The sequence below is a fragment of the Bos taurus genome, chromosome 6, assembly GCF_002263795.3.
Source record: "Bos taurus isolate L1 Dominette 01449 registration number 42190680 breed Hereford chromosome 6, ARS-UCD2.0, whole genome shotgun sequence".
Taxonomy (NCBI): Eukaryota; Metazoa; Chordata; class Mammalia; order Artiodactyla; family Bovidae; genus Bos; species Bos taurus.
This window is the reverse complement of record NC_037333.1, coordinates 79,813,345-79,837,231: the sequence shown is the minus strand read 5'-3', so window position 1 is coordinate 79,837,231 and position 23,887 is coordinate 79,813,345. Positions and strand designations below refer to the sequence as shown.

Here is a 23,887-nt window from a genome sequence, read left to right as displayed (position 1 = left end):
ACTATTGTTTACAACGTTTTTCATTTCTGACATCTTACTATAGAATTTGCTCAAAATTGATTTGACTAGGTCAGAGACATTGAAATAAATATTTTAAAACAATCATTATCCTAATTAGTCTAGAGTATTAACTAGATTCTATTATCAGACATTCAGAAGATATTTTTATTTATATATGAATAATCAGGAATGTTTTATGCCATAAATTAATACATTAAAAGGTTGCTTTAGTACTGAATTTTTGGATTTATAAACTTATAAACTTATTGCATTGTTCTTATCCTCATATAAAAATATTTCTTACCTTGTGAGATAATAAATATTGTTTAAAAATGTATAAAAGACAGTTACATATATAAATAGACATTTATACATGTTTATGTATAAACATGTGATTATATGTATGTGCCTATATGCCATATATTGTAATCATGTAGCTCCACAAAATTGTCAAAAGAGATAAAAGCATCAGTTCAGTTCAGTCACTCAGTTGTGTCCGACTCGGCACGCCAGGCCTCCCTGTCTATCACCAACCCCGGAGTTCACTGAGACTCATGTCCATCGAGTCAGTGATGCCATCCAGCCATCTCATCCTCTGTCGTCCCCTTCTCCTCCTGCCCCCAATCCCTCGCAGCATCAGAGTCTTTTCCAATGAGTCAACTCTTTGCATGAGGTGGCCAAAGTACTGGAGTTTCAGCTTTAGCATCATTCCTTCCAAAGAAATCCCAGGGCTGATCTCCTTCAGAATGGACTGGTTGGTTAATATAATATTTACAGTCTTATAATGAGCATTAACTTTCTTTTTTTTTAATTTTATTTTATTTTTAAACTTTACATAATTGTATTAGTTTTGCCAAATATCAAAATGAATCCATCACAGGTATTAACTAATCATTATACATTCTTTATTTCAATTATTATGAGTGAGATCATAAAAATTACTCCTTGCTTTAACTATAAAGATATTCTATTTCACTTATTATGAGTGAGATCATAAAAATTACTCCTTGCTTTAACTATAAAGATATTCTATGTCTGTCTTTATTTTCAGAATATGGACAATACAAAACACTGAACTTGCACAATTGCCTCTTACCTTTTCCAGTTTTTCAGCCACTTTTTCTTTATAATGTTGGAAAGCTTTACTTAGCTCTTCAGCATTATATAGTGCTACATTCCTTTGTCGTTCAGCTCTAAAATTAAAAAAAGGAAAATTAATAAAAGTAAAGAATGCTCTGTACTTGTGTACTTAAATTCCAAAGTAACCTGTATTTAATTATAAGGAATAATTAGAGAGAAGCAGATTTCTCTGTTAAAAAAATGAGTATAAGACTTAAAATGAAAAATGAAGATTAGACTACAATAATTTCATCAATATAAGATATCTACATGAAAAACAAAACAGAACATAAAATACTTATAAACTTTGAAAAAAAAAAAAAAAAAAGAATGGACTGGTTGGATGTCCTTGCAGTCCAAGGGACTCTCAAGAGTCTTCTCCAACACCACAGTTCAAAAGCATCAATTCTTCGGTGCTCAGCTTTCTTCACAGTCCAAATTTCACATCCATACATGACCACTGGAAAAACCATAGCCTTGACTAGACGGACCTTTGTTGGCAAAATAATGTCTCTGCTTTTCAATATGCTATCTCGGTTGGTCACAACTTTTCTTCCAAGGAGTAAGCGTCTTTTAATTTCATGGCTGCAGTCACCATCTGCAGTGATTTTGAAGCCCAAAAAATAAAGTCTGAAGCTGTTTCCACTGAAAATCAATGTGCGCACTTGCATATTTGAGCAAAATATGTGCAGCTTCAAGTTTCCTTCCTTAGAAATGATGAAAATTGGCAAAGACAAAGCAAAATAGAAGTGGCAGTTGAATTTATCATTGTCATATTTGTATTCTTTCTCTCCTCTGCTTTTCTCTTTGAAAACTAGTAGGGAAATTATTTTCCCTTTTCTGACTGAAAATTTCAGAATGTGACTTTAACCTGGTTTTAGCATCAAGACAAAATCAAATAATGGACACTCACCAGTTTCAGAAAGCTATCAGAAAATCAGACAATTAATCTTTTTGAAATCATGTGGTCTCATTTCCAATTATCTTTCCAAATCTTATGATCGTCTCTCTATAGTTTGGATATCTCTCTCCACATACATGGTTGCCATACTTGTGGCAAGTTCCAAAAGAAGCTCCAGATTTCAGAAAGCAATCCTCCAAAACTACTCACTCAGACTCAGTAAAAATCTGAAATTTCCAGGAGAGAGAAGTATATTATTTCAGTTTGAACAAGGGTCAAATTGATTTTTCTTGGTGGTTCAAATGGCAAAGAATCTGCCTGCTACGTGGGAGACCTGGGTTCAATCCCTGGGTCAGGATGATCTCCTGGAGAAGAGAATGGCAACCCACTCCAGTATTCTAGCCTGGAGAATTCCATGGAAAGAGGATCCTGGTGGGCTACAGTCCATGGAGTCTCAAAAAGTCAGACAGAACTGAGCGACTAACACTTTCACTTTCAAATTGATTGAATTCTAGATGACATGGCAGCAAAAAGCGATTTCCCATTCCATTTAGTGACAGGGATGTTTAACATAGAAAATTCATTTAGTACGGGGCTAGAAAGACATGAGAAATGCACTTATGTATTTGATTAAATGAAATTATTTAATGATAAATAAAAATCATATGATTAAATAAAAATCTTTGTGTGCTATTTATGAAGACATCATTATAGTTATGTCTAATATTTTTATTTTACTATTTATAATTGTCCTTTACCTTAACTCTTGGCTAATTTTTCTAAGGAAGATTTCCTGTTATTTGTGACAGCACTTGGTCTAGTTGTTTTTAGAGAACAGATGCTCACCTATCCATTTCACCAGCTTATATAGCAGGGTAAGTCTGGGGACATGTTTATCGTGGTTCTGTGTTAGTTGCTCAGCTCAGTCATGTCCGATGCTTTGAGACCCCAGGTATTCTGTCATCCACTAGGCTCCTCTGTCCATGGGATTTTCCAGGCAAAAATACTAGAGTGGATTGCCATTCTCCTCTCCAGGGGATCATCCAGACCCAGAGATTGAACCCAGGTCTCCTGCATTGCAGGCAGATTCTTTACTGTCTGAGCCACCAGGGAAGCTATAAAATGTACTGTTTAAACTAAATCACTTTCTTTTTTCAGGTATTTTTGGCTGAATACACAGGACCTCTGCTAATATATCTCCTCTTTTATTTGAGGATCCCGTATATATATAACATGAAAGAGAGCTCTAGAAGATTATGTCACCCAGTGGTACAGTAAGTAATACATACACATGGTGCATATAGATTAAGAAGTAGACAAACTAATACACAGATATTATGTTAAAAAATATTGTAAACTCAATGAACATGGATTCACTTTTAGCAAAATACATTTTTGTAAGTTTATAAACAAGTACCTATTACTTAATATACTTAATGAAGTATATTAAGTATCTTAATATACTCTATTAAGTATATTAAGTATCTTAATATACTTAATAGAGTATATTAAGAGTATATAATAGAGTATATACCTCCACCTTAGAGTGGAGGTAAGTTCTGTTAGTTATGATCACAATCAACAAGCAAATGAAATGCTTAATGTTACAAAGTTTAGAGGTCATATATAGGGCTCAGAATATAAATACTAAAAATATGGGCAAAATTTCATAGATAATCAATAATAACAACTAATAAACTGGAAGAAAAAAAAGATTTTAAAATTTTTGTTTAGTAAATTAAAGGCCAAAATCAAATTTAACTCTTATATAAAACACAAAAAAAGACCAAGGACACTTATCAAATATGAATATATGATTCATTACATACTATGGAAATAACCTCTTTCTCTGTGAAAGTGAAAGTTGCTCAGTCATGTCCTACTCTTTAATAGTCCATGGAATTTTCTATGACTTTTCCAGAGTAGTGGAGTGGGTAGCCTTTCCCTTCTCCAGGGGATCTTCCCAACCCAGGGATCAAACCCAGGTCTCTCATTGCAGGTGGATTCTTTACCTCTGTCCCCTAGATCAAATATCAAATTAAAAAAAAAGAGAATAATCATTCAAGATGCTACTTTGATATGTAGAGTTACCAATTTATTTTTTTGGAAAAGAAATCTGAGCAAATGCCTAAACCCTAAGTGAATTAAGAAGCAAAATTCAGATCATAGGGATGCTATATGATAGAGAATAACTTGACTCCTGGATGTCCCATATGAAACTAATCTTTCATTCACTCTTACTTCTGTACTACAGCCACAATGCCCACCCTTCTTGTTCTGATATCTGCCATGCCCTTTCTCACAAGGGTATCTACACACGCCATCCCTCTTCCTCCAACCTTTCTTCACGGCCTTTCACTTTCTTATCTCTTATTCAAACTTCACATAAAGCTCAATATTTCTTATCAGTGTTAGCATTTCTATTCCTTCCATGAGAAATATGCTACTAAAATATTTCCCTTTATACATTTTATTACTTTAAAATTATATATTTACATAGTCATTTGTGTTTTTCACTCTATGAATTTAAGTTATATAATGAGTGTCTTTTGATGTTCAATCTTTTATGTTAATAATACATTACATGATTTTTAAAAAATACTCAATAGTAATGTTTTGAATAAATAGAGGCATGAAATAATTACATACAAATTTATTTTACATTGGGCTTTTTAGAGTATGAAAAGAAAGGAACCTGAACTGGATGTGTGTTCTGAGATGGGCTTTTTAAAGAAAGTTATGTTTAAATATTTTCTATGTTTTATGAAAGTATGTGAGATTGCCAAACTAGTAAATCTGAGAAATATTAATATGGAAATTATCTGTGGTACATAGAAGTTTGATGCTTTGTAGGAGCAGAGAGAAAGCGTATGGAGCATGTGCACAGGAGGCAAGAGAAGGTTGGATCTCAGGGATCATGGTCAGGCTAGTATAGGACAAGTTGTTCAGGTCCTTTGGTAACATGAAAGTCAGTCTTTCTTTTTCTTAAGTGAAGAGAATGCCCAAATCATTTAGAAAGAGTCTGGGGTGGAGAGTTTATTGGAGAATGTAATTGCCCTCATTTTTCAGATCAGACATATAATAATAATGTGCACCAGATATATATCACAGCATGGAGGGAGGACCTTTTTCTTTTTTTACCCAGCAACATTGTCAAAGGAATTGACTGATAGTTGGTTGCTATTCTTAAACACAAACATGGCATGTTTTATAACATCTCAGTGATAAATGCATGGGTGCCACATTCTTTCTAAAGCACAAATATGTTAACTTTACATGAAATCATTCAGAGTAGATACACACAAACTACTTTTGAAAGTTAAGTGTCTAGTAGAGGTCTATAAAATAATCCCAAAATCTCTAAGACAATTCAGTTTCAGGACAGATTATGTCATTTCTCAAAGTTAAAAAGATAAAATTTCAAACCCCATATCCACCTGACATATAATCCAAAGTTACTTCTTCTAAGTAACTTTGACTCATATTCCAGAGCATTTTTCTGCTAGGTTTCACTTCTTTTGTGACTCAACTGCCCCCAAATTCTTTGAATCTCTTACAAAACTCTACACACTAGGTCTAAGGACAGATCTCCAGCATGATCTCTATGCTCCTCAAGTAGTGAAATGGTGGCCCATGGCTTGATGTAATGCAAATGTTCTTTATTCAGTCAATAGTATTTTAGAGAGCAGACACATACTCAAAACTGCCATGGTCCCTCCCAGCAGAGGGATCTAGTGATCTAGATGTACATTTGCCATATGTGCATCTCCTTAAGGCTTTAACTGCAACATCAGGGATGAAAAAGTAGCCAGAGAAAACTTTCCTGTGCTCAGTATCCACAGTTTGAATATCTGCCTTAAATACAAACACAAAACAAACAAACAAAAAACAACAAAACAGCTTTTGAAATTTGGATACTTTGTCCTTGTTTAGGTCTCTGACCTTATGAACTCCCCACATTCAGATCATCCCTCATATCTCATACTCCACTTAAATATGCTCTAAAACCTTCTATTTGTTGCTTTTACTGAACTTCCATCAATTCCTGGAATTCTTACACTTTCAATTCTTACACTTACAATTCAGTATCCATTGTTAGCAAAATCTCTTACACTGACAAACTTTTATCTGAATATTGCCTTCATATTCTTCCTCTAAAAAACCTGATACAATGACTGCCTTAAAACTTTATAAAGTTTCTTTTTAACAGTCCTCATATCTTGAAACTTAGTTGATAAAACATAAGAAATCTTCAAATATTACAACTGGAAAAAAGAAATGGATCCAAACCTACTTATCAATGTTCTATTAGTTTAGCACTGGAAAGAGAAAGATTTTATGTTTGAATTAAAGTCAACTATAATTAGGGCTTCCCTGGTGGCTCAGCTGGTAAAGAATCCACCTGCAATGCAGGAGTCCTGGGTTCGATTCCTGGGTTGTGAAGATCCCCTGGAGAAGAGAATGGCTACCCACTCCAGTATTCTGGCCTGGAGAATTCCATGGACTGTATAGTCCATGGGGTCTCAAATGAATTGGACAGGGCTGAGTGACTTTCACTTTTCCAAACATAATTAAATATTTTGAAATGAAATCATACTTGGTGAGTTATCAATAATGTACAAAGTGGTGTAAATCCAACTATTAAGCCATTGCTATCTGCTATGATAATCTCTATGCCCTAATGGTATAATAAAAATTAAATAAGTGGACTAACTTAATCATAGCTTAAACTGAAATTTCTCATTCAGTGCTCTGCTTCATTGTTGGGCAAAAGATAATTTTTCTGCTTTCTTACAAAATGTAAAATTCTATTTCTCAGGTGTTTATACAAATACTTCTACATCTGAACCAGCTAGTTATGAGAGATACTGATTTTGTCAGTCCCTTGAACCCACAGACAACTTCCTACATCAGAACTTTTGCTTTTGTTTCTGTTACTGTCTAGAAAGCTTTGCCCCCAAATACATACACAGTACTCTCTCACTTCTTTCAGAATTTGCCTATTGTTCATAGATCTATACACCATGTAGAACATCTCTCTCATAACAGGTGCAGTTTTATTTTTATGAATTAATGAACAGTGATATATTAACTAATGATTTAGGTATGTTGCTTTTTGTTTATCTGTTTTTCCCAAAGTTACTCATTAGTACCTGAAATCATCAATTCATTGTGGTTTTATAAACATACAGTGTAGATTCAGTGTTCGATTTTACATGTTGTAGATGAAATGCTGATTTTTGTGCTTAACATTTATTGGTTTAATATATGATCTTTGATGAATATTGATTTTCTTGAATAGCAGTCATAGTTGTTGAAATTTTACGTTTATTCATAATAAAATAGGTGTGTATTTTAATGGAAATATATTTTAAGTATAAACAAGGAAATATACATCTATAAACTGTATTTGACACTCACTTTTTATATATTAATTATACAAATGACAAGAAGAGGTGATGGGTTAGAAAAGCAACAAAAACAAATGACATAAAGAGACACAAAATATTGCAATATGTTAGGCAAGAAAACAAACTGGAAAAAAAAAGCTGCATTGAATCCATAGGAAGTGAAATTCAAACTTTTTCAATCTGTGGTAATTGTTAAAGGACAACCAGGCAATGAAAAGCTATTTTGAATATTATAACATGTCAAATGCATTCTAAGTAGGTTGTAAATTTTCTGCTTCAAATTTAAGCCATTTTCATATGATCACATTTATAAGTACTTTATATATATATATATATATATATATATATATATACACACACACACACACACATATACATATATATTCCTCAGAAAGATGTGAACATACTGTTTATGACTGGTATTATAAAATATCTTGAGCGTCATCAGAAATAAATTTAAAGAAACTGTTGTAACAGTACTTTTAATATTAAATTTAAAAATTTTCTAGAATAAATAAAATAAAAATATGAAAACTAACATTTGTGTTTTAGTTATTAAAACCAGTATTTTCTTGATAAAGAGAAAGTTACACTATATAAATATAGATGAAGCTATTTACTAAACAAAAATAAACTCATAGATGTAGAAGACAAGCTTATAGTTACCAAAAGGGAAAGATGGGGAAAAGATGAATTGGGACACTGGGATTGATGTACACTACTAAATATAGCACAGATAATGAATAAAAACCTACTATATAGCACAGGGAACTCTATACTCAATAATCTGTAATAATCTATATGGTAATATAATTTAAAAAATAGTGGATATGTGTAACTGATTCACTTTGTTGAAAGGCAGAAACTAACAGCATTGTAAATTAACTATACTCTAATAAAATTAACTTTAAAAGATTTATCTTCAAAAATAGAAAGGAAAGTAATAGCAAACTAAAAAAAAATGAAAATATCTTATCCATAAGGTGATCCAAATTTTTGGAAGGGAATTTAATGGGTTTGTGTTTTATTTCCTTCTAGCTTGGCCTGCTTCTGTCATTGTATACACTATATCCGATACCTTTTGGAAACCTTATTTGTTCACAAGGTTTCTTCAGGACATACATCTTTGAAAAATTTGCTAAAGGTGGGCACTGATATGTTTTGTAATTTTAATTGTTTTTGATAAATTTTATGTATAGGATCATCTGCATCATCATTTAATCATGCTTGTTTCTCTCAAGCTTAGATTTTTCTGTTCAGGTGTATCAGCATATCTTAAACTGCTGAAATGTCATTTTGTGAGTGATCTGGTTCATCAGAGCTGACCCCAACAAATAATATTACATAAAATATTTGCCATGACCTTATGTTACAAGGTACTTTTAGGCACCTTTAATTTTGAAAGTACTTAGCACTGAATTCAGACTAAGTACCACTTGAAGAGGAAGAATCTGAAACATAAGCCCTCTAATAAATATAAATTTGTATGACTAAAATGATGATGCTATATCCTCTATTTGTGGTTGTTGTCAGTGTAATGACAGGATCTTTGCTGTCCCCAAAAATGATGAATATAAATGCTATTAACAATCAAATGATTATCAAGAAAACAGAAAACATTGCGGAATATTGAGATGGAAATGTACATTAGGCAATATGGTATAACTCAATTTTCCAATTTAAATTTATTTTATTTTCCTATTTAAAATTTGGTTTCAAAATGAATTATATCTTTAAGAGCTTCCTGGGTTTTAGCAAATATTTACTTTCTAAAATTTTCGAAGAGGAAGCTGTTCTATTTTTGTCATTAACATGAAGCAATAAACTCTTGAACTCTTAGAAACCTCAAAAAATCATTTAGACTAGCTTCTCTTTTGAAAGAAGGTATTAACATTCATCACATTAGTATTAGATCAGCATCATAACCTAGTAAACCCAAACTAGTCCATTTCTCTTCATAATCAATCAAGAAACATTAGGTAACTCATGCTATTGTTCATTTACTTTGGGGATATGACTATTGGTAAATCTTATCTAATAGATATTTATTATTTTTATTACTTCCCTCCTGACAGACAAAAGCTACTCTTGAAAAATCTTCCTAAAATACATTTTTACATTTCTCTATATCCTAAATACTCATTTCTATTAACAAGGGTTGAGCAAAGAAATGCATTTTCTTAGTGATATCAGATAGGTGTTTTTAAGATGTTAGCTACTTGACTGGATGAAGAAGCATTCCAGTTATCAGGCTTAGAAAATTTATAACCTTTTTATACCAAAATACTGTGATGTGGAATACTAATGTTTGGGGTGGATTCAAATTATGTTATGTGTATATATATTCCTTAACTTTTATTTTGTTTTATTTGTAGAGTTGTGCCTTTTATTGGGGATTCACTTCTTGGATTGCCTACTACATTAATCATCCACGGTATACACCACCATGTATGTAGAATTTCTTCTTAACTATCACCATGCTAAATTGCCAACATCAAAACTCTGTTCTAAAGTACATAGAAATGATGCATGACATGGCACACATAAAGGAATAAGAAAATAATGAAAATATATCAATTTTAAATTGCTTTCACACATACTCCATTAAATTTTTACGTAGGATTAGAATATCAAATTTGACTGACATATTTTGATTTATTTTCTATCCATAGAAACTGTAGCAAAAATATAACTTGATTATAAATCTCAAAAATGACAGTAAAATGAAAAGGTAAAGATAAAAAAAAATTCCACATAATCACATAATTATGTACAATAAACTCTCAGGAGTTTTTAAATAAATAATTGTTATTTTTAAAAAATATAATTCAAAAAGAAAAATAAGGCTTTTCTTTCCCCTTGTGACATATTGCTTCCTATAACTTTATTAAATGTTTATCCCTTGATGCAGATGAATCAATTTAGTGCAATGCACACTGTAACAAAACCTGAATCCTTATTTCCTATTCTTGGGAAAGACATACATGTCCTGATCAAAGAATTCCATTTTTTAAATCTTCAGTGGACCTTTCCTCATCTTTTCCTGCAGTCCAAAAGGCACTCACAGCAGAGCCTTTGTATTATATATTATTTATGTATTATAATACACATAGTATTATATATTATGTATTATAATACACATAGTATTATATATTATGTATTATAATACACATAGTATTATATATTATGTATTATAATACACATAGTATTATATGTGATGTTTCACACTTAATTGAGAGTTTTTTGTGGTCAATTTCTACCTTTTAAGTTTGAAAATAAATGAATAAAATTATGTATTCAAGCTTTATTTTAGATTTTATAAAATAAGATAACCTTAAAGATGTTAAATTAATATCCTTACTTGAAGTAGTGACACAGAGAATTACATTATTCAGAGTTTTTGTCAAAATTCGGCAAATCTACTTCAGCCATCAGAGCAAATGATTTCAGTGTTCAGAATTTTAAATCTCTGTAAAGAGATGGGAATACCAGACCAACTCATCTGCCTCCTGAGAATTCTGTACGCAGGTCAAGAAGCAACCATTAGAACTGGACATGTAACATTTGACTGGTTCAAAATTGAGAAAGGAGTATGTCAAGGCTGTATATTTTCACCCTGCTTATTTAACTTCCATGCAGTGTACATCATACAAAATGCCAGGCTGGATGAAACACAAACTGGAATCAAGATTGCCAGGATTTAAAATATCAATAACCTCAGATATGCAGATGACACCACCCTCATGGCAAAAAAGAAGTAAAAAGCCTCTTCATAAAAGTGAAACAGGAAAGTGAAAAAGCTGGCATAAAACTCAACATTCAAAAAACTAAGATCATGGCACCCGGTCCCATTTCTTTAAGGCAAATACTTGGGGAAACAATGAAAACAGTGACAGACTTTATTTTCTTGGGTTCCAAAATCACTGTCATTGGTAATTGCAGCCATGAAATTAAAAGACTCTTGCTCCTTGGAAGAAAACCTATGAGAAACCCAGAGCATTTAAAAAGCAGAGATATTATTTTGGCGACAAAGGTCCATCTAGTCAAGGCTATGGTTTTCCCAGTAGTCATGTGTGGATGTGAGAGTTATACCATAAAGAAGGCTGAGTGCTGAAAAATTGATGCTTTTGAACTGTGGTGTTGAAGAAGACTCTTGAGAGTCCCTTGAACAGCAAGGAGATCAAACTAGTTAATCCTAGAGGAAAACAACCCTGAATATTCATTGGAAGGACTAATAATGAAGCTGAAGCTCCAACACTTTGACCACTTGATGCAAAGAGCTGACTCATCAGAAAAGATCCTGATGCTGGGAAAGGCTGAAGGCAGAAAGGGGATGACAGAGGATGAGATTGTTGGATGGCATCTCTGACTGAATGGACATGAGTTTGAGCAGGCTCCAGGAGATGGTGAAGGACAGGGAGGCCTGGTGGGCTGCAGCCCATGGGCTCACAAAGAACTGGATATGACTGAGAGACTGAACAAAAAAATACTAACCAATGAACTATGAATATGAAAGGAAAAAAATTCCCTGATCTTGATCTCACAAAACTCTTATATTTTAAAATATTTTATCTGAAAATGTACTTTCCAACTTTAGAACATGAACAGAAAAAAAATAAAGATATTTTTGATTCATGATATTTAAGAAAAGGAGCCTCTGAAAATTGCTGCATTCATATATATGATGCAAAATAATAGAGGTTAACTGTGCTTAATATTTGGAGAAGGCAGTGGCACCCCACTCCAGTATTCTTGCCTGGAAAATCCCATGGATGGAGGAGCCTGGTAGGCTGCAGTTAGGCTGCGGTCTATGGAGTCGCTCAGAGTCGGAGACAACTGAGCGACTTCACTTTCATTTTTCACTTTCATGCATCGAAGAAGGAAATGGCAACCCACTCCAGTTTTCTTGCCTGGAGAATCCCAGGGACGGGGGAGCCTGGTGGGCTGGCCATCTCAGGGGTCGCACAGAGTTGGACACAACTGAAGCGACTTAGCTGCAGCAGCAGCAGTGCTTAATATGTGCAAAATACTTATGGAAAATGTATTATTTGGCAAGAACTGTAAAATTGGTATTTGTTTTGGAATTAGAAACAACATTTGAGGGTTATGTAGAATCAAGAGGAAAGGGAGTATATATGTATATATGTATATATGTATATATATATATGTGTGTGTGTATATATATATATATATATATATATATATATATATATAATTATGGCTGATTCACATTGATGTATGGCATAAACCAACATAACATTGTAAACTATCCTCCAATTTAAAAGTACAAAAAAATTTAAATGAGAAAAAATATCATTATATAACTGTTAATAATCCCCATTATATATCAGGAAACTAAGATGCTAAAAGCTTAATTTTACAATGCTTAAGACTTTACAATAAATATGATGTAAGTAGGATTCCAGTTCTGTGAAGATATATGGAGCATTACAATAACTATGCCAAGTGGAGAGTGAATATCATGTATAGGCACCGCAGGCTTTGCATGGCTCTGATATGCATGCATTTCAGTTCTTATAGTTCAGTTAAATAATACCAGCCCCTAAATCCACACTTCAGGTTTCAGTTACCATACATGTGAATTGCAGTGACACAAAGTACAACCTTTGCAGCTAGCTCTCAGTATACATATCACTCTATAACTAACAGATGCACATCATGGTCAGTAACATCTGACAGTGGTTGGTACTGCACATCCCTTATTCAGTTCACTCACAACCAGCAAATAACTGGAACAGAATCGGCACTTTGGCACAGAAAGTAGTAATCTGAGCAAAAGGCTAGTCAGCCCTTAGTAGGCCAAATCAATATATTCTGGATAGACATTTTCTGGGAAAAAAAATCACATCAACTTGATCTTTAATTTTTATCTAAGTAGGAGAAGCTTAAAGCAAAAATATATGACACTGAAAGATGAACTCGCCATGTTGGTAGGTGCCCAATATGCTACTAGAGAAGAGTGGAGAAATAACTCAAAAAACATTGATGAGACAGAGCCAAAGCAAACACAACACCCAGTTATTGAGGTGACTGGTGATGAAAGTAAAGTCTGATGCTGTAAAGATCAATATTGCATAAGAACCTGGAATGTTAGGTCCATGAATCAAGGCAAATTGGAAGTGGTCAAACAGGAGATAGCAAGAGTGAACATCCACATCTTAGGAATCAGTGAACTAAAATGGACTAGAATGGGTGAATTTAACTCAGATGACGATTCTATTTACTACTGTGGGCAAGAATCCCTTAGAAGAAATGGAGTAGCCCTTATAGTCAACAAAAGAGTCCTAAATCCAGTACTTGGGTATAATCTCAAAAAATGACAGAATGATCTCTGTTCAATTTCAAGGCAAACCATTCAAAATCCCAGTAATCCAAGTCTACGCCTCAACCACTAATGCTGAAAAAGCTGAAGTTAAACGGTTCTATGAGGACCAATGAGACTTTCTAGAATGAACACCAAAAAAAAGATGTCCCTTTCATCACAGGGGACTGGAACGCAAAAGCAGGAAGTCAAGAGATACCTGAAGTAACAGGCAAGTTTGGCAGGGCCAAGGCTAATAGTTTTGCCAACAGAACGTACTGTTCATAGCAAACACCCTTTTCCAACAGCAAGAGATGATTCTACACATGGACATCACCAGATGGATTCTTTGCAGCCAAAGATGGAGAAGCTCTATACAGACAGCAAAAAGAAGACAAGGGAACTGACTGTGGCTCAGATCATGAAATCCTTATTGCCAAATTCAGACTTAAATTGAAGAAAATGGGAAAACCACTAGACTATTCAGGTATGACCTAAATCAAATCCCTTATGATAATACAGTGGAAGTGAGAAAAAGATTCAAGGGATTAGATCTGATATACAGAGTGCCTGAAGAGCTATGGACAGAGGTTCATGACATTGTATAGGAGGAAGGGATCAAGACCATCCCCAAGAAAAAGAAATGCAAAATGGTTGTTTGAGGAGGCCTTACAAATAGCTGAGAAAAGAAAAGAAGTGAAAGGCAAAGGAGAAAAGGAAAGATATACCCATTTGAATGCAGAGTTCCAAAGAATAGTAAGGAGAGATAAGAAAGCCTTCCTCAGTGATAAATGCAAACAAATAGAGGAAAAAAAAAAAAAAAAAACAGAATGGGAAAGACTAGAGATCTCTTCAAGAAAATTAGAGATACCAAAGGAACATTTCATGCAAAGATGGGCTCAGTAAAGGACAGAAATGGTATGGGCCTAAGAGAAGCAGAAGATATCAAGTAAAGGTGGCAAGAATACACAGAAGAATTATACAAAATATATCTTTATGACCCAGACAACCACGATGGTATGATCATGAACCTAGAGCCAGACATCATGGAGTCTGAAGTCAAGTGGGCCTTAGTAAAATCACTACGAATAAAGCTAGTGGAAGTGATGCAATTCCAGCTGAACTATTTCAAATCCTATAAGATGATGCTGTGAAAGTGGTACACTTAATATGCCAGCAAATTTAGAAAACTCAGCCATGACCATAGGACTGGGAAAGTCAGTTTTCATTCTAATTCCAAAGAAAGGCAATGTCAAAGACTGTTCAAACTACCTTACAATTGCACTCATTCACATGCTAGCAAAGTAATACTAATTTTTTTCCAAGCCAGACTTCAACAGTACATGAACTGAGAACTTCCAGATGTTCAAGCTGGATCTAGAAAATGCAAAGGAACCAGAGATCAAATTGTCAACATCCATTGGATCATAGAAAAAGAAAGAGAGTTCCAGAAAAACATATACTTCTGCTTTATTGACTATGCTAAAGCATTTGACTGTGTGGATCACAGCGAACTATGGAAAATTCTTTAAGAGATGGGAATACCAGACAACCTGACCTGCTTCTTGAGAAATCTGTACGCAGGTCAAGAAGCAACAGTTAGAACTGGACATGGAACAATGGAATGGTTCCAAATTGGGAAAAGAATATGTCAAAGCTGTATATTGTCACCCTGCTTATTTAACTTATAGAGTACATCAAGAGAAATGCCAGGCTGGCTGAAGAACAAACTCACATCAAGATTGTCAGGATTTGAAATATCAGTAACCTCAGATATGGAGAGGACAGAACCTTATGGAAGAGAGTGAAGAAGAACTAAAGAGCTCTTTGTAAAAGTGAAAGAGGAAAGTTAAATAGCTGGTATAAAACTCAATATTCAAACAACTAAGATCATCGCATCTGGTCACATCATTCATGACAAACAGATGGGAAAAGAATGGAAGCAGTGACAGATTTTATTTTCTTGGGTTCCAAAATCACTGCAGATGGTGGTTACAGCCATGATATTAAAGAACGCTTGCACCTTGGAAGAAAAGCTATGAGGAACTTAAACAACATACTAAAAAGTAGAGACATTACTTTGCCAACAAGATCTGTCTAGTCAAAGATACGTTTTTTCCAGTAGTCATGTATGGATGTGAGGGTTGGACTATAAAGAAAGCTGAAGAATTGATGCTTTAGAACTGGTGTTGGTGAAGACTCTTGAGAGGTTCTTAGACTACAATGAGATCCAACAAGTCCATCCTAAAGGAAATCAGTCCTGAATATTCTTTGGAAGGACTGATGCTGAAGCTGAAACTCCAATCCTTTGGCCACCTGATATGAAGAGCTGACTCATTGGAAAAGACCCTGATGCTGGGAAAGATTGATAGAAGGAGAAGGGGATGACAGAGGATGAGATGGTAGGATGGCATCACTGACTAGATGGACATGAGTTTGAGCAAGCACTGGGAGTTGATGATGGACAGGAAAGCCTGGGGTGCTACATTCCATGAAGTCAGTGTCAGACATGACTGAGCGTCTGAACTGAACTGAGAAAAAGCTTAAATTTTTTAAATTGATCACTTCTTAGTGTGCACTGATAGCTCTAACAGAATACCACCGATTGGCTTAATCCAGAGGGATTATTTCTCACAAATATTCAGCCTGGAAAGTCCAAGATCAAGGTGTTGGCAGGTGGGGTTCTGTAGTGGGGACTCTCTTTCTGACTTGTTGATGCCTCCCTTATCACTGACTGCTCACATGGTGAAGAGCAAAAGCAAGCTTTCTGGCATTTCTCAAAGATACTAGTCCCATCACAAGGGCCCTATTCTCATGATCTCATCTAAACTTAATTCCCCAAAGTTCCATCTCTAAATACAATTTTATTAAAACTTATGGTTTCAACCTCTAACTATGAGGGAACACCACTAAACCTATAGCAATAGTGGGATCCCTACAATAATTAGCTCATGTCCATGGAATTCTCCAGGCCAGAATACTGGAGTGGGTAGCCTTTCCCTTCTCCAGGGGATCTTCCAAATCAGGGATCAAACTCAGGTCTCCCGCATTGCAGGCGGATTCTTTACCAGCTGAGTCACAAGGGTAGCCCAAGAATACTGGAATGGGTAGCCTATCCCTTTGCCAGCAGATCTCCTCACACAGCAATTGAACTGGGGTCTCCTGCATTGCAGGAGGATTCTTTACCAACTGAAATATCAGGGAATCTCTAAATACCATTATATTGAAATTTATGGCTTCAACATCTAACTATTAGGGGGCACCACTAAGTCTGTAACAATATTGGTGTGGGCCTAAGATAATTAGCCCACATTGAAGCCTAAAACGGAGAAGGAAATGGCACCCCACTCCAGTATTCCTGCCTGGAAAATCCCATGGACGGAGGAGCCTGGTAGGCTGTGGTCCATGGGGTCGCTATGAGTTGGACACGACTGAGCGACTTCACTTTCATTTTTCACTTTGATGCATTGGAGAAGGAAATGGCAACTCACTCCAGTGTTCTTGCCTGGAGAATCCCAGGGACAGGGAAGCCTGGTGGACTGCCGTCTATGGGGTCACACAGAGTGAGACACGACTGAAGTGACTTAGTGGAGTGGAAGCCTAATAATGGGATCCAGCAGATCTAACTTTGTCAAATGATTATGACATTTGTTACATTTAATTTTTTCCTCAGAATTTCACTTTTCTGCTTTAATCTACAAAAAGATCTACCCTGCATTCATTATCTCAGCCAATGATTTTTAAAGAGTGATTCTTTCCCTTTTTTTAAAATTTATTTTAATTGGAGGTTAATTACTTTACAATATTGTATTGGTTTTGCCATACATCAACATGAATCCATCAGCAGATGAGTGAATAAGAAAGCTGTGGTACATATACACAATGGATTATTTCCCTTTTATAATGCTTACTTAGAACTTAAGGTTAAACTTTTTGATTTTATATTGACAGTAAAATTAGTGAAAAAGTTGTTCAGTCCTATCTGACTCTTTGCAGTCCCATGAACTATACAGTCAATGGAATTTTCCAGGCCAGATTATTGGAGTGGTTAGCCTTCTCCTTCTCCAGGGGATCTTCCCAACCCAGGGATCTAATCCAAGTCTCCTGCATTGCAGACAGATTCTCTTCCAACTGAGCCACAGGGAAAATTCAATGCTGTTTCTCCAAAGTAGGACTACTCTACACTATCTTTTTTTTTTTTTTTTAATTTATTATTTATTGGAGTATAGTGATTTGCAACATTGTGTTAGTTTCTGCTACAGAGCAAATTGAATCAGTTATACATATATCCACTTCTTTTCAGATTCTATTCCTATAAATGTCATTACAGTATATTGAATAGAATTTCCTGTGCTATACAGGAGGTTCTTATTATCTCTTTTATATATGCTGCTGTTGCTCAGTCGCTTCAGTTGTGTTAGGCTCTGTGTGACCCTATGGATTGTGGTGCTCCAGGATCCTCTATCCATGGAACTCTCCAGGCAAGAATACTAGAGAGGGTTGCCATGCCCTCCTCCAGGGTATCTTCCCAAACCCAGGGATCAAACCTGGGTTTCCTTCATTGCAGGCAGATTCTTTACTCTTGAGCCACTAGGGAAGCCCCTATTTTATATATGAAATGAAGTGAAAGTCACTCCTAGGGACCCCATGGACTGTAGCCTGCCAGGCTCCTCTCCGTGGGATTCTTCAGGCAAGGTTCTGGAGTGAGTAGCCGTTCCCTTCTCCAGATCTTCCTAACCTATGGGTCAAATCCAGGTCTTCCGCACTGAAGGTGGATTCTTTACTATCTAAACCACCAGGGAAGCCCAAGAATATTGGAGTGGATAGCCTATCCTTTCTACAGCGGATCTTCCTGACCCAGGAATTAAATTGGTGTTCTCTGTACCGCAGGAAGATTCTTTATCAGCTGAGTTGTGTATATATTAATATCAGTTTCCCAATTTGTCCATCTCCCACTTTGCCCTTTTGTAACCATAATTATGTTTACTACTCTGTGACTCTATATCTGCTTTGTAAATGGGCTTATATGTGGAATCTGAAAACAAAAAAAAGGTAGTACAAACTACATTATCTTTGAATGAGATGAACTAAATCTGAAAACATAGACAAACACAAAAACTTTTTAAACAATAATTTTAAAACTAGATACTTAAAAATCCATTCCTAAATCAGCATTGAATCTAAAAGCAAAAATACTAACATTATAGAAAAGACTATGACAAAGAGAGTAAAGATACATATAAAAACTTTTTCAGCCAAGTATTTAGAATCTTATTAAATAATCATATTTAATGAAAATAAACAAGCATACTAATTAAACAAGTTAAAAGTTATTTTAGATTAAAAAACTGTAATCAAACTGCATGCTCTATTAAGTTCAGATACTTAAGAGTTGCAGAAGATTTGAGCCAATTTTTGTATTATTTCCATTGTAAATTTTCTTTAACACCTGAATGCATACAATATAATGTAATCTTTCGTTTAACCTCACAATTATAAAAATGAAAGAAACAATGATTGTATTTTTATGTGTGTCTAATTTTTTCATCATATTTTTCTGTGCTTTCACTTTATATATGTTCTTTTGACATTGCTATGCTATGCTATTGGAGAAGGAAATGGCAACCCACTCCAGTGTTCTTGCCTGGAGAATCCCAGGGACGGGGGAGCCTGGTGGGCTGCCGTCTATGGGGTCGCAAAGAGTCGCTTCAGTCATGTCCGATGCAGTCCAACTCTGTGCGACCCCATAGACGGCAGCCCACCAGGCTTCCCTGTCCCTGGGATTCTCCAGGCAAGAACACTGGAGTGGGTTGCCATTTCCTTCCCCAGTGCATGGAAGTGAAAAGTGAAAGTGAAGTCATTCAGTCGTGTCCGACTTTTAGTGACCCCATGGACTGCAGCCTACCAGGCTCCTCTGTCCATGGATTTTCCAGGCAAGAGTACTGGAGTGGGGTGCCATTGCCTTCTCCGTCTTTTGACATTAGACTGGCCAAAAAGTTCATTTATTTTTTCCCATAAGATATCTGTAGTCTGCTTAATTGTCTTTAACTTCATTCAAAACAATTCTGTTAGATTTTATTATGACAGCTGTCATTACAGTGTGCAGTTTTTAAAAAAAATTACGTATAGAAATTGGTGAATTTTTATGTAGCCTTTTAATATTGAAGATGGAACATAAAATGCAAAATTTTTGGCACCTTTTGTGTTATCATTTCAAGAAAGGTAAAAATATAACTGAAACACAAAAATTGATTTACACCATGTATATAGAAGGTACTGTGACTGATCAAATGTGTCAAAGGTGGTTTGCAAAGTTTTGTACTGAAGATTTCTTACTGGACGATGCACCATGGTTGGGTAGACCAGTTGCAGTTGATAGTCATCAAATTGAGACACTAACTGAAAAAATCAATGGGAGATAGCTGATACATTCAATTTATTCAAATAAAGTGCTGAAAATCATTTGCACCAACTTGGTTAATGTTAATCGTTTTGGTGTTTGTATTCTATATAAGTTAAGGGGAAAAAAATCTCTTGACTACATTTCCACATGTGATTCTTTATTTAAACATATAGAGAAACATTCCATTTTTTAAAACATATTGTGACAAGCAATGAAATCTGGATACTCTGCAATCATGTAGTACAGAAGTGACAATGTGGCAAGTGAAAGGAACCACCACCAACCACACCGAAGATCAGTCTTCATCCAAAGGATGTGATGCCGTGTATATCGTGGGATTGAAAGGTTCTATTATGAACTCCTTCTGAAAAATCAAATGATTAATTCTAAAAAGTATTCCTCCCAATTAGACCAATTGAAAGCAGCACTTGACGAAAAGTGTCTGGAATTAGTCAGTAGAAACTGTGTAATTTTCCATCAGGATAACATAAGACTGCGTGTTTCTTTGATGACTAGGTGAAAACTGTTAAAACTTTACATCTGCAGTATTCACCAGAGGTTGCAACTCTGGGTGTCCATTTATTTTGATCTTTACAGAATTCTCTTAAGGGAAAAAATTCTATTCCCTGTAAGGCTGTAAAAGGCACCTGTGATAGTTCTTTGCTCAAGAAAACAAAAAGATTTGAGAAGATGGGATTATGAAGTTTCTTGAAAAATAGCAGAAGGTAGTGAAACAAAATGGTGAATTCAATGTTCAATAAAGTTCTTGGTGAAAATGAAAAACGTGTCTTTTATTTTTAACTTAAAAATGTGAAGGAACTTTTTGACCAACTCAATACATACTCAAGTGTTTAATTCGGGATATTTTTTTATTTACTACATACATGATTATTAAAATTTTCTGTTATTTTTATGTTTTTATAATTTAAATAATTGTTCCTTGTCCATTGTATCAATTATTTTTTTCACTTCTTTCTGCATTCTCTATACAAATAGTTCCACATTTTTATAGCCTTATTATCAATAGATTTGACTGCATAAAATAAATAGCATCTACACATTTACACACATTAACAAATGAAAAGCAATCTGTTGGTATGTATTTCCAACACATATACCATTAGGAAGATCATTTTACATCCTTGAACAATACTTGAAATAAATAAGAAAAATATATTATCATAATTGAACTGCCCAGTGGCAAGAACATTCTATTAACTACTAACCAGAATGCATATGTACAGGAAGCTTAATATATAAAAATGTTTAGTCTCAAAAGCACTAAAGAAAAAATGACCTACATTTTGTCGATCTATATGTGAAATATTATACAAATTATAAAAACATTATAGACAATTTTAATGGTATCTAATGTTTTTTCTAGAAAGCTTGTTTCAAATTATCTTATCTACAACTTATTTGGGGAAATAAATATAAAATACTTTAAAATTACACTCTTTGGTCCAATACCTTTTTATCATGTCATTATTTATTCTTACTAAAAATGAAAACAAAACAAAACAATAAAAACAAAGCATATCTTCACAGTCTTGATGCATGATGGTTCTGAACCCCTCTCTTCCATGTGTTAACATCTATTCACTTTTTAGATAAAAGTTCAGTTATGTATTCAAAGTCCTCCCTGATCTTCCTGATTACAACAAATCCCTCCTTTTAGCTCTTAAATTAAATATTGCATAGATCCTCCTATGTAATATTTAGAATATATTTAATATAATTACATTAATAAATATATAATATTCACATTAAATTTTATGAACTATATTATACAATATGATGCAATTTCTATCATACCTTTGACAATGAATGTTTATAATATCAGAAAATACTTTAAATATATTCTTATGTTAAAAAATCCAGGATTCAAAATGAGTAATTACACTAATGTGTAATTTGTAGATGTGTTTACAAAAATAAACACAATTTATTGGGTTGCCTAAAAAGTAGTTTCCAATTTTTCCATAAGATGTTACAGGAAAACATGAATGGATTTTTTTTGGCCAGCCCAATAAATAAAACTAGAAGAAATGCAACTATTAATATAGATAATGAGCTTATTAGAAAACTTCATTTTCATTATTTTCTATATTCAAACTTCTCTACTATAAACAAGGTGAATTTAGAACTCTGCTTCAAATTCCATTTTGTCCATTACTCTTCAAGATTTGACAAATTATGTAAAGAATATATATATGTATATATAGTTTACCAAATGATGAGAAAAATAGCACTTGCTCCATGTATTTGTTTTCATGTTGAAAATATTCAAAACTCTTAAAATACTGTATGTTGCAAAACATCAATGCAAAAATAAAAAGTATTATTTTTTAATTTAATTTATTTTAATTGGAGGCTAATTACTTTATAATATTGTAGTGGTTTTTGCCATACATTGACATGAAAAATTATGATTATTAGCATTTTTCTTATTGTTGAACATTAAAAAGAGATATTGATTTCATTTACACACTAGGTCATACTAATGTGCTTTTACACTGACAAACTTACACTGACAAAAACGTGGCTTCCAAGGGGTCTAGTGGTTAAGAATCCATCTTGCAATGCAGGGGACACTGGTCGATCTCTGGTCTGAGAAGATCCCACATGGTGCAAAGCAACAAAACCTGTGCATCACAATGACTGATCCTGTGCTCTAGAGCCCTGAAGCCACCACTGCTGAGACCACTGTGTCTAGAGCCTGTGCTCTGCAACAAGAGAAGCCACCACAAGAAGTCCCCACACCACAGCTAGAGAGAAGCCTGTGTACAGGAAAGAGGACTCAATGCAGCCAAAAATAAAACTGAATTAATTCATTAAAAATTAGTGATAAACAGGATAGATCAAACCTGCTTTTAAAATGTTTAATAATAAAAATTATGAATAGACTACATTTATATTCTAAATATCATTAGGTCACTAGCAGAAAAGTGTATGTAGAAAGCAAGAATATTACCATCTCTGCAGATTGCAAAAGTATCATTCCAAAAGCTCAATTACATATCACACAGTGCTTTCAATTTAGAGGGTAGTGATAGCCAATAAACCTTGCCTGAATTATGTCTACAGTATGTAAATCCAAAAAATGAATGTTGTTTATCTTTTTCTGTTTTCTAGCATTTGGATACAGGCAAGTCGCAATATCTGCTATCAATTTTTTGGTATGTATTATTTATATTATTTGCTATTCATGCTCTAATCATGGCATTATTATGAATTCAAATAGACAGCATTTGAGAATTTGTCATATAGAAAATATGATTTATTTTTATATATATATACATAATGGTATTAAATGAAATAAATAGCTTCCCATAATCAAGTCATTAGTCTCTAAATCTTTTATTCCAAATGTTCTACTCATCTTAAAGGATGATTAGAATTATTTGAAATACAATAAAATATGGGAAAAAATTAAACTCAGTAATTCTTCCTGTTGTATTCACATTTACCAACTTACAAACTGCTAAGCGCAAAAAGTTTTACAGGTCTACCTGATGATCAATCAAAATACTTTGGCTTAATTGTTAAGTAATTCAGAATGAAAATAAAATCTATTTTTGTGAATGAAACAGGTCTTTTTACTAATTATCCTCAGTCCAGGTCTTTAGATCATTCTATTTAACTTCACATATGCATTACCTGAATCTGATATGCATAAATCTGATTACAAAGGATTCTTCATAATTTCTGAAGTGCATTAATTACTGTAT

At 34.1% G+C, this 23,887-nt stretch overlaps 1 protein-coding gene across 1 annotated transcript in view; it reads left to right on the top strand.

Annotated features, from left to right (window-relative positions):
• Window positions 1-23,887, top strand: part of TECRL (trans-2,3-enoyl-CoA reductase like) — a 142,436-nt gene that overhangs the window by 92,925 nt on the left and 25,624 nt on the right. The window contains 4 exon segments of the mRNA NM_001080324.2: window positions 3,179-3,294; window positions 8,470-8,575; window positions 9,807-9,879; window positions 23,292-23,335. Coding sequence (NP_001073793.1) covers window positions 3,179-3,294; window positions 8,470-8,575; window positions 9,807-9,879; window positions 23,292-23,335 — 339 coding nt within the window.